This window comes from Anser brachyrhynchus (assembly GCF_964034855.1).
Source record: "Anser brachyrhynchus genome assembly, chromosome: Z".
NCBI classification, from domain to species: domain Eukaryota; kingdom Metazoa; phylum Chordata; class Aves; order Anseriformes; family Anatidae; genus Anser; species Anser brachyrhynchus.
In genome coordinates this window covers 21,885,536-21,896,804 of record NC_137697.1, presented here as the reverse complement: position 1 = coordinate 21,896,804, position 11,269 = coordinate 21,885,536, and the positions used below count along the sequence as shown (strand labels likewise).

General features: G+C 39.4%; 2 protein-coding genes across 6 annotated transcripts in view; one reads left to right on the top strand and one right to left on the bottom strand.

Moving 5' to 3' along the window:
* The first annotated feature begins 69 nt into the window (after window positions 1–69).
* On the top strand, window positions 70–4,174 carry NSA2 (NSA2 ribosome biogenesis factor). The gene is made up of 6 exons (XM_080573203.1): window positions 70–314; window positions 555–742; window positions 1,399–1,549; window positions 1,870–2,049; window positions 3,046–3,238; window positions 3,904–4,174. The coding sequence occupies exons 1-6, from the start codon at window positions 312–314 to the stop codon at window positions 3,969–3,971; spliced, it is 783 nt and encodes a 260-aa protein (XP_080429329.1). The 5' UTR covers window positions 70–311; the 3' UTR covers window positions 3,972–4,174.
* Window positions 4,175–7,743: 3,569 nt separating this feature from the next.
* The window catches only part of FAM169A (family with sequence similarity 169 member A), a 35,990-nt gene continuing 32,464 nt past the window's right edge, over window positions 7,744–11,269 (bottom strand). For all 5 annotated transcript variants that reach the window (XM_080573190.1, XM_080573192.1, XM_080573193.1 and 2 more), the window contains one exon: window positions 7,744–10,695. In XM_080573190.1, the coding sequence (XP_080429316.1) occupies window positions 10,150–10,695 (546 nt within the window). In that variant the 3' untranslated portion in view covers window positions 7,744–10,149. The remainder of the gene's footprint in view (window positions 10,696–11,269) is intronic.

Genomic DNA, 11,269 nt, shown 5'->3' with positions numbered 1-11,269 from the left:
GTCCTGAGGCGCCGGCGGAAGGCGCTCCCCTCATCCCCTTCCCCGCCGCTCCCCGGAACCGCCCGAGCCCCGGCCTCCCGCCCCGGCCTCAGCAGACGCAGCGGCCCCGCCCGCGGCTCCGGCCCTGCCCGCCGCCTTCTTCGCCCCTTTTTCGCCCCGCCGAGCCGGGCGCCGGGCTCTAGGGACGCGCAGGAGGCCGCCCGGCCCCGCGGAGAACCAAAGAGCCGCCGCCGGGGGAGCGTTTCCAGCCGGGGCGGCCGCGCGGGGGGACCGCCCTTTTGGCAGCGCGGGGAGGCCGCGGGGAGGCCGCCATGGTGGGCATGGGACGGGACGGGACGGGGGAAAGCGGGGACGGGGGCGGAGCATGGGGTATGGGGACGGAGCATGGGGTATGGGGACGGAGCATGGGGTATGGGGACGGAGCATGGGGTATGGGGACGGAGCATGGGGTATGGGAACGGGGTATGGGGTATGGGGATGGGGTCAGGGTTTGGGGTTTGGGATATGGGGACAGGGTTGGGTTTGGGTTTGACCCCGCTGCCCCGCACCCACAGCCGCAGAACGAGTACATCGAGCTGCACCGCAAGCGGTATGGGTACCGCCTGGACTACCATGAGAAGAAGAGGAAGAAGGAGGGCCGGGAGGCCCACGAGCGGTCCAGGAAGGCCAAGAAGATGATCGGGCTGAAGGCCAAGCTCTACCACAAGCAGCGGCATGCCGAGAAGATCCAGATGAAGAAGACGTGAGTAGCCACTGCTCCCCTGGCATCGGCCGGTCATCCTGGCGCTGGAGGAGTTCACAGAGCTATAAAGAGATAGTTATTGTTTGGTCATACGTTGCACTTAAATATCGCTTAATTTTTAGGATGGAATGGTTAAGGCGTTACCTGACCTCCCCCCTTCTCAACTCATGTGTTTACCAATGCAGTTAACAATTCTGTTCCTAAAAACATTCGTTAAAATAAGCATTAATTAGCAGTAGCAATGACAATCATGTAGCTGTGACACAATACAAAAATACTGTATTGGCTTTAGCACTGCACAGATGTGCTTGGCTTTGAGAGTTAGACTCTTTGCTTTAAGCTATTCAGAAATTCCTTAGTAAGAGCCATGCCTTGTATTCCTGTCTTGTCAGGAATTGACAGGCTTTGATGCACTCTGTAATCTGTCAGCCATTATATTAAGAGAAATAACTAGTTTTCCATGAAAAATATTTAGGATTATTCCTTAAATCTAAATACATACTACATTACATTGTTTACAAATATCTCTTTAAAAAAAAAAAAATGAATAGGCACTACCTGAGGTAGGAGGCTATCATATCTCAAAACGTGTTTTTTTTTTTTCCATTCTTAGTACTGAGTTGGTTTTAAAAAATACTGTGTTTCTTTCTTTGCAGCATTAAAATGCATGAAAAGAGAAAGACAAAGGAAAAGAATGATGAAAAAACACCTAAAGGAGCTGTACCAGCATACCTGCTGGACAGAGAAGGCCAGTCACGGGCTAAGGTTCTCTCTAACATGATCAAACAGAAGAGAAAAGAGAAAGCGGTAAGTAACTGTATTAAAAGCCAGATACTTGGTATTTTTTGTGACAATGATTACCTTGTGGCATTGATGCTCAAGCAAACTCTAAATATCAATACTATATGAAAGCTGAAACGGAATAGTTTACCAGTCTTGAACAAAGCACGTGCAATGTCTTGATTTTCATAAATTTAAATGCTAATTAAAATAAGTAGCTATAAGGTATATAAAAAAATAAAACCAAAGAGAGTACCTGTAGACTATATTTTATTTTATTCTTTGGTTGTCTCCTTTGATTTAGCAATGGCACATCTATGACTTAGTGACAATTATGTTTTCTGCAGGGGAAATGGGAGGTTCCTGTGCCAAAGGTCCGAGCACAGGGAGAAACAGAAGTTTTAAAAGTTATTCGTACAGGGAAGAGAAAGAAGAAGGCCTGGAAGAGAATGGTTACAAAAGTTTGTTTTGTTGGAGATGGCTTTACTAGGAAACCTCCTAAATATGAACGATTCATTCGACCAATGGTAATGTTCTTGAGACTTAAAGAATGTTGAAGTAATAATTGTCTTGACTTGCTGTTCTGAGTTTAGCAAGGAAACTTCCTTGTGTGATAATGCACTTAATTACTGCTGATTTAGAGTGTTCTTAGTAGTTTCCTGCAGAAATGTCAACTTAGAATAACTGGCAGGTGGGGAGATACCCCTGCAGTCACAGCCACTGCCTGCGTTGGAATGTTTCCACTCTTACTCGGATGACACGAATGAGTTAAATCTAAACTCTCAAATCAGGAAGGTCTGTAGGAGCAGTACTTTGGAAACCTCTGTCTTTTTCAAGCTACTGCGATTCTGTCAGCTGCAGAGCCTGACTTGGTTGTAGGACTCAAGTACTCTGTCCTCCTGGTTTGCTAACAAAGCTTGAAGCACAGTGGTGACAGTATGCAAGGGAAATGCTGTTCCTGCCTGGCCTTGTCTTAACACAGCTGCAAAGAACAGTGTCTAGGCTCTGCCTGCCTAGCAGTGCACAGGAGGGAAGATCAGATTTAGTAAGGCAGCAGATTTTTTTATATAAATACAAAGTAGAAGCCTTGAGTAGGTTTTTATTGACACACAAAGGGTTATGGTACTTAGTGGTAAAGCCCCCTTTAAAGAGCATGGGTTCTTAGATAGAAAGAGGTGTAATAGATGGGTGTTTAATATTTTGTAATATGTGAAAGGTTTTCTCAGGTTTGCAGGAATAAAGGAAACGTTTCAAGTCTAAAAACCAGTAGGACTGTTAAATGCTTTACTGTAAACTCCTCATTTCTTCATGGAACCCGTGGTAGCAAGTATTCTTCTTGAGCTACTCTTGTTTTTTATCAGGTTCTTAACAATCCTGGCATTCTATACTAGGCAGATGACATTCTATATTATGGATTGTTTCATTCTTTTCAGTCTGTTAAAATGCATAAAGCTGAGGATGTAATGTGCTAAATTAGCTGTGAGAGCTTAAAAACTAATTTGTTCCAACTCTTTGTGCAACAGGGCTTACGTTTCAAGAAGGCACATGTGACACATCCTGAACTTAAAGCTACTTTTTGCCTGCCTATCCTTGGTGTAAAGAAGAATCCGTCTTCTCCTTTGTATACAACGTTGGGGGTAATTACCAAAGGTACTGTCATTGAAGTGAACGTGAGCGAGCTCGGCCTGGTGACGCAAGGGGGCAAAGTTATCTGGGGTAAGTAATTAAACTAGCTGCACTGAATAACTACTTTTAAGTCTTTATTGCCTGGTGTATTCTGAAGGCTCTGTCCTGTAAAATAGATCATTGTAATTTATCCATGTTAGGTTTTGGCTGTAGCAGAAGTAATTGCTGGACAGCTATAAAAACACTAGTTTTATTTAACATTAGGCTTTCAATTCAGACTTTCAACATCAAATTAGGCAAAGTTCAGAAAAATGAATTAACTTGCTTGCCTGTGTCTTGCATTAAGAAGTGTTAAAAGGCTATAAAGACCTAACCATGTAGACTATGAATAACTAAGTTTTCAGTGAAAGTTGTATGTAGAAGTGTCTTCATTCCATTAGGCTAACTTCTTTTAACAGTGAGGTTGACTTGGACAGCAGAACGTGTAGCCGAACTTATGTTTGTTTTTTTTTTTAAATGCACCTAGAACTCCTAAGAATGCATTTATAAAAACAGCCTGAGTAGTATATTGAGAACGGAAGTTTGCAGCTCATCAGAAAGCGCATTTAGATTTCAGAATGCTTTCAGTTTGGGAACAGGAATTTCTTCCCCTTCTAAGGAGACTCGTGGATTAAACTTGCAAACATGCAAAATTGTTACTTGCTGTATGGGCTACTTCAAGCTTTTGTAGACATTTCATTTCCTTTTCTCTTTAGGGAAATACGCACAAGTAACAAACAATCCAGAAAATGATGGCTGTATTAACGCAGTTCTGCTCGTCTAAGCTGTGTTTGATACTAAGCAGTGGACACTGACTCTTACAAAATCAGTGCAGTTTCAACAAGTTTGGAAGATCTCTGGAACCTTCAACCATTCAGGAACATTGGCCCCAGAAGCTGGTGAGGAATTTAAATGTGCCAGAAAGGACTGTTCAGATTTCTAACCTGTTCCGCTGAACGTTGTCTAAATAAAGTAATTTGATTTTCATGCTTGACTGACATGGTGTGGATTTGAACTAAATCTTGTCAACTCTACAGTAGCAGTTGCCTGGCTTAGATAATATTCTATAAATTCTTAGCTCACATTCCTATCAATAGGAAATAAAGCCATTATCTCCCATGATGGCCTACTGTAAAGCTAAAGTTGCAGAGGAGCATGCGGACTTGCACTCAGCTTCTGGGAAAGTAGTAGTGGTGGAAGGATGCAGACTTACTGCAGATGGACATCAGAAATTGAGCACTCTAGTTTGTTACTTGCTCCTACAGAAGGATGGGGTTGGATCATATCTGCATTGTGAGGGTGTGGGAAGTTTACTAGAAGGGCAATGACTTTTTTCTTATTACCTCCAGTATTTCTCCCCTTTGCATCCCTGACTGTGTTTGTGGAAAGGATAATGACTGTAGAGCAGGCAGGCAAGAGATTAACAGTTTCATAAGGTAAAATTCAAGAAGTTGTAGGGTTTTCAAGATAATGTGATATTTGAAAACAGCATGGTAACACCGATATTGCAGCTCCTTGTAGCTATCATGGGTGATTTAAAGTCACGAGCATCACCTGATCAAGGTATATTTAGCTTCCATCCTCAAAATACAGGAAACAAGCTGCTTTTACACTGACTTCTTCTGATGCTGTATACTGCATCAGTCGTCTTCTAGTCAAGTCTGGTGGTGAACTAAGTACCATCTTTCACTACAGACACAGCATTTTATAGTCCTACTCTTAAACAGTACTTCACTTCAAAGCAAAGGAGCTTTTAAACCCAAACATGAAGTCAAGGCCTTATAAACTTCTGATTTATGAAGACCATCTTATTTGCCCCGCACCATAAGAGGAAAACTTTCAAACAGAGCTCTTAAGGTATTTCAGAAGCCCAAATGTGAATAGTTTGGGGTTTGTTTTTGAACATAGAGAGAAGTTTAAGACCAAAGGTGGCTGTCTGCACCTATCGTACATGCAACAGGCCACAGGGAAAGGCAGAATAGCAGAATGATAGAATGACTGAATAGCAGATGATAGAATCACACAATAGTTAAGGTTGGAAGGGACCGCTTGAGATTGTCTAGTCTAACTCCCCTGCTTAAAGCAGGGTCAACTACAGCAGGTGTCTGAGGACTGTGTCCAGTCAGGTTTTTACTGTCTCTAGGGATGGAGACTCAACATCTCTAGGCAGCTTGATCCAGTGTTTGACCACTCTTCCAGTTTAAGTTTAAATAGAATTTTCTGTATTCTAGTTTGTAGCCGCTGCTTCTCATCCTGGTACTGGGCACACTAAGAATCTATTTCCATCTTCTTTATGCCCTCCTGCCAGGTATTTGTACACAAGGGTAAGATGCCTGCTCCCCCCACCCCAAGCATTCTCTTCTCTAGGTTAAACAATTGCAGCTCTCTCAGCCTCATATATGAGGGATACTCCAATCCCATAATCATCTTCATGACCACAACACCATTTCCATCTGGAACTCACACCAGGAAGTCAAGTTTGATGTTTTTGTACTAGGTTTGGGATTTCTTTTACACCATCTAGGAGAAACAATACTTTAAGTATACCTTAGTTTTCTCCTCTTACAGGTTATTTTGTCAGCTTAACATATTGCCCTAGTCTGGGCTTAGTAACTTACTGTCATTTTTACTTGTGCAGTGAAGTGATTCAAAACTAAAAGGTTACAAGCCAGGTGGTCATTTGCTTGGAGAGAGGACGTTGTCAAAATAGAAAAGCCTGCAGTTCTTGTTGCTTTACCCTTTACTGCATGTTAATAACATGGACACAATAATTTTCTGTTGCATTGTACTGCTGCCCCCCTCTCCCTCCATATAAAGTACAGCTGCCTCAAGAACACTACTACATTTTATGTTGTAAATACATGACTTGTTGGCTGAATAATACAATTGTTGCAATTCAAAATGCACTTTAATGTAACACTATAGGGAGTTGATAACCTTACACCAAACATGCAGTATGGTGCAAACTGCAGAATGCATATGGTAAACATACAGAACAGCGTATTCTACAGCTCTTTAAAAAGTCTGATGAATAAACTAATTATATGCAGCTTTTTTTTAATATAAAGGTAAAGGATTTTTCAATTTATAATCTTTGAGCTTTTAAATAAGATTGTAAAATGAGGCTAAATATAATTACACAATTTTGTTCTAGTGAACTTTAAAAGATGCCTCTCGTAGCAGAAATAAATCAAATACTAAAAAATAAAATAAATCACAAAATAAGTTTAATTACTACTTCAAAACATTTCAAAAGCAGTCAAGACAATACAAAAAAAAAGGAAAACCTAAAACACACTGTAACTAGACTTAAGTACAGTACTCTAGAATAGCATCACATCTTTCATAGGATTTATAAACAGGTTATCATTAGTTTAAAAACATCTCACACCACATTTATGAAAATAAATTTCGAAGTGTATCCTCTTTGAAATAAAATTTTATAATGGTCACTCAAAGCACAGAAGATCTAACTTAGGGCTCTTTATTGCTATGTTCAACTTAGTGGTATTTATAAGTTGTAGATGATCAGTTTGATTCGTCACATCTACAAATGCTAGATGGTTAAAAAAGAAAAGCTAGCATCAGACATCATTTAAAAGAATTAAAAGCACATTTGAATAATGAGACATTTTCATGTAAAGGGCTACGAAACATGAAAACAGCAAACAAGAATTGTCTGAAATGAAGAGACTGAAAGAAACTGTGGGATAAGCAAAGCAAATTCCACTAAAAATTAACAAGCAGGACAAGAGACATTTTAATAAATGTTGGATTCAAATACAAAACCATTTACTCTTTGAGTGTAAGGTTGAAGACACAAAAGGTTTTTTAAACTTTATTCCTAGACTAAATAAAGCTCAAAAATACTGTTCGCTTTCACCATACACATGTAGTTCCACAGCATGTTGTAATAGTATTTGGTACAAATGTATAAAGTTGATGTTTTAATCATTGGTTGCTGGTGCGATCCTAAAAATTCTTTAACAGTTCAATGGTAATGAGCCAGACAGTTAACAGATCTAACAAGTATTGTCTGAGCCTAAAAAACGCTGGTTTTCCCCAAGGTAAAACATTTCAGTCAATACAGTTTTCAGGTAAGTTAACCTAACAGTTACAGACTATTAAACTACTGTTCCCCTACTGGACAGTCAGTATAGCAAAGAAAACTACTATTTAAAGTCAGTAGTTCAATTTAGCTACTAAATATTTACTGCAAGATGATTGATGCCAAAGAAGTCATTACAGAAGTAAACTGCCTTTTAGTTCAAAGTACTGCTGTTAACAGTTACACAGTTAAGAACTATGTCTAGTTTTCAAGACAGCTGTTACCAGAACTGTTTATGATACCAGAACTGCCCACATTAGGTAATAATCTGGACATTGGCTACTACCTCAGGTACCCCAGATATATAGAGGTAGCTACTCAAGAATACACTTAAAGATATGAATTTAAGCTCAATATTTAAGACTCTGACTCACTGAAATAAGATCAGAAATCCAACTGTTCTCAGTAGAAACCAAGACCGACCACATCTAATAGTCTTGTTGTAGTATTTCTACATTTAATATGCAAATGTCCTAGGAGTAAGATACTAATTGAAATTAGTTCAAATTTGGCCACGAAAAGAAAGAGCCTGGTAAATGAAATGACCTTCTCACAGTGTTTTCCAACCTTACAGGGAATACAAGTGATTACATATCCATTAAAAATCTACCTAAAAGTAACTGGGATTCACTGTTCATGAGCAACAGAATCCTTAACTTAAAGCAAACGTATTTGTATCAATTGAAGTATTTAACAGATTAAGGTCTAGTAAAGTTTGGTCTAACAAACAGAACATGAGTGATGATATACTGTATACAACCAACCTTTAAGTTTCACAAATCCCATCCTTAGCAATGCAATAGATGCTTTTCTAACTATTACTCACCTTTTTCTACAATAAATCTTAGCACTAAAGGAGAAACCATAGTATAGATAAGTTCTGTCTCAAGTGTTTCATAGAAAATGTTTAATTAGTTTCAGAAAAGCTTAAGGTTCACTTGAATATGTTTACAAAGTCATGTAAGATCTTGAATATTTATCAGTCACAGGGTTCATAAGGAGTAAATGTACATTGACAGGAAGTTACAACTGTGTTCAGCAGTTCAAGAAACCCAGATTTAACTCTGATCCCATGCACCCTGAATCTAAAGATTATGTAATACCTGTTTCTGGGGAAAAAACCACCAAAACAAACACCTCCCCCCCCCAATAATCTTCGAACAGATAAAAAGCATTGCACTTCATCAGCTGAAATAAATAGTAAGCATATACCTTATACAGTTAAAATATTTTATAAATACAGTTAAACTGTATAAGCACAAAATGCGAAAAACAGATTCTTAAATTAGCTTCACAGAGGGACAAGAATTAAGACAGCATTGCAACTATTCAAGTGAACCTTAGAAGTCCTGAACAGCAATTTCCAGAAACCCTCTACTCTCAAGACACTGTGGGAGACTAGTTCACTAATCCTGGAAAAGGTATACAGCAGGGCAAATAGCCGTGTGATTTCCTGTTATCAGAACCACTGTTCTTTCTTACTCCTGAGTTTTTAACCCATTACAAGAGGAGCTTCATTTATTGAAAGAAGCACATAGCAAATTACTTAACCTCTGAAGGGAAACATGCATGAATAGCCTGTTTACATTTCTGTTTGCATATAGCAAAGTTTAATTCCTGCTTTTAATAAAAGCTATAAACTGGGAAGATATTACCCCAGGAATTATACCCAAGTTATAAAAAGAAAGTGGGAATCATAAGTATTTTCAGCTATCCCCTCAAAACTCCTAAAGGCATAGTGTTTGGCAAAAAAAATAAAAAATTGCTGAAACATCCACTAATATTCACACTAATGAATGTCACAACCACCTGAAATGCCAGAGCTCACAGGAGTCACACACCTGGCAGAGACAACATTTCAACAGCTACTCCACAGCATCAGCTGAGTACTTGGAAAATACAACCATCACTTCCATTCAGACTGATACTAGATCAAAAGCTGTCATATCCTTGTCCTGTAATGTAACAAAGTAATCAAGTAGCCATTCAATACATGCAAGTAGGTAGAAAGGCTGTCAAACAATTCCATAAGTGTACTGGAGTCTACACTCCATACATTCTGGAGAAACTTACACTTAGCAAGACACTCACTTTGGAAGCTACAAATACAATTTACTGTATAGGCATCTCTAAATCTTCACATTAAAAACTTAATTATCTTTGTGTGCTATGGTAGATGCTGTGTTGGTGGTGTTATGGGTGACTCAGCTGTCTCCAGTGATTAGCAAATAGTTGGGAATCAGAAGTAGAGCCATTCCCTCCTGTCTGACTCTAGTGAAAGACAAATGCTGCTCATGTTTTGATCTAATGACATGTACCTTCTAGTATATTGGTATCTAGAATTACAGAATCTTACATTCTTTTAATCTCATCTGAGAAAGCCTATGGGAAGGGAACAAGAAGAGAGTAAAGATGTTTCTTGTTCTGCTCTTCTCCACAGTAGAGAAAGCAAGATTTAGGAAAAAAATGCTAGTGATGTCTGGCCTTGTGGAAGTTTATGGAAATTTTAGTGACCTTAACAGAGCCAGGATTTCACACTTTGTTTTTTCTTCCAAGACTGCCACCTCAAATACGCAAACTGTTCCTTTACTAGCACAACTGTATTTTTTCTGCATGTATCCTTTATAAAAGGAGGAGACTGGCTGTTTACTTTCATACTCTGATGAAGCTCAATGTCTACTGGTTAAAAATTCAAGAGAATTTGAGCAAAGGTGATGAATCCCCAAATGACATCCAACCCAGCATTTTAAACATGTGTGTCCTGTGTCCCAGATGGTTTAGTTACACCCTAGTGTTTTACGCAAAATAACAAATTTCTTACAAATATATGAATTAACAACCAATACTTCATTTTTTAAGCTGGCTTTCCTTTTTTCTTGGGAGGACCTTTGTAACCTTTGGCCTTTCTTCGCAAATTTCTCCGATCCACAATGGGTACCTCAACTTCTGCTTCCTCAGAGCTACTGTCAGCAGCCCGCTCTGCTGCTGTCTGTGTGTACTGATCAGCAGACTCTTCCAAGTGCTCTTCCAACTGGTTCTTCTGTCCTTCTTGTCCAGAAGGCTGCTGAAAAGAAACACCCTCCAGTTCCACCACTATCAAAGAGCTCTGACCCAAGGTATCAGGGGCCTCCTGTGAGTTGTGCCCTGCTTCCTCATTTTGATCTTCCACTGAGGAAGCTGTTTTGGGTGACACATTTTCAGAAACAGATTCTTCTGCTGCTTCAGTTATCACATTGTTTGGTAGGCCATTGTCTGAGGGTTCTTCCTTTGGTGCTGAAGCAACTGCATTTTCAGTGGATGATTTTTTCTTTTCAGATTCTTGTTGGTCTTCCTCTGAACCCTTCTTCTCTACTGATCTACTTTCTTCAGTTAGTGCTTCTGAATCATTTGCATTTACAGCCTGAGGGGTGGGAGGGCAGCAAAACAGAGGGACAATTAACTTAAGATACAAGCGGCTGAATGACTACCACCCCTAGCTAACATCTACATAGGATATTTTAGTGTTAAGCAGTTCCTGGTACTGCACGCATAGTCAAACCAATACTCTCCTCCTCGTTGCAAAAAGCTACTTCGTGAACTGCATTTGATATTAAGAGTCCCCCTTTTATTTTCATACACAAATTATTCAAAGAATTGTTCAGTAAACATGTTCTGAAATTAGTCTCAGGGAAAAAAAGGAAGTGTTTTATTTTAGACAGACATTTATTTCACTAGCATAACAATCCACTTTTGTACTATAAATAACAACAAGTTAAATCTGTGTTCTAGAAGGGTATTTTATTAGAAATTAATTGCTTGTATACTTCATCAGGGCAGACTTACTAGATAAAATACAGATGTGGCTTTCAATTATATCCACCTAAAATTTTAGGTGAGAAATAGCTGTTTCATTACTGCCATGGCAAACTGGAGCAAAGGAGCTTTCTTTTTGGTATCACAAATATATGTCCTACTTATGCATATTATAACAGAAA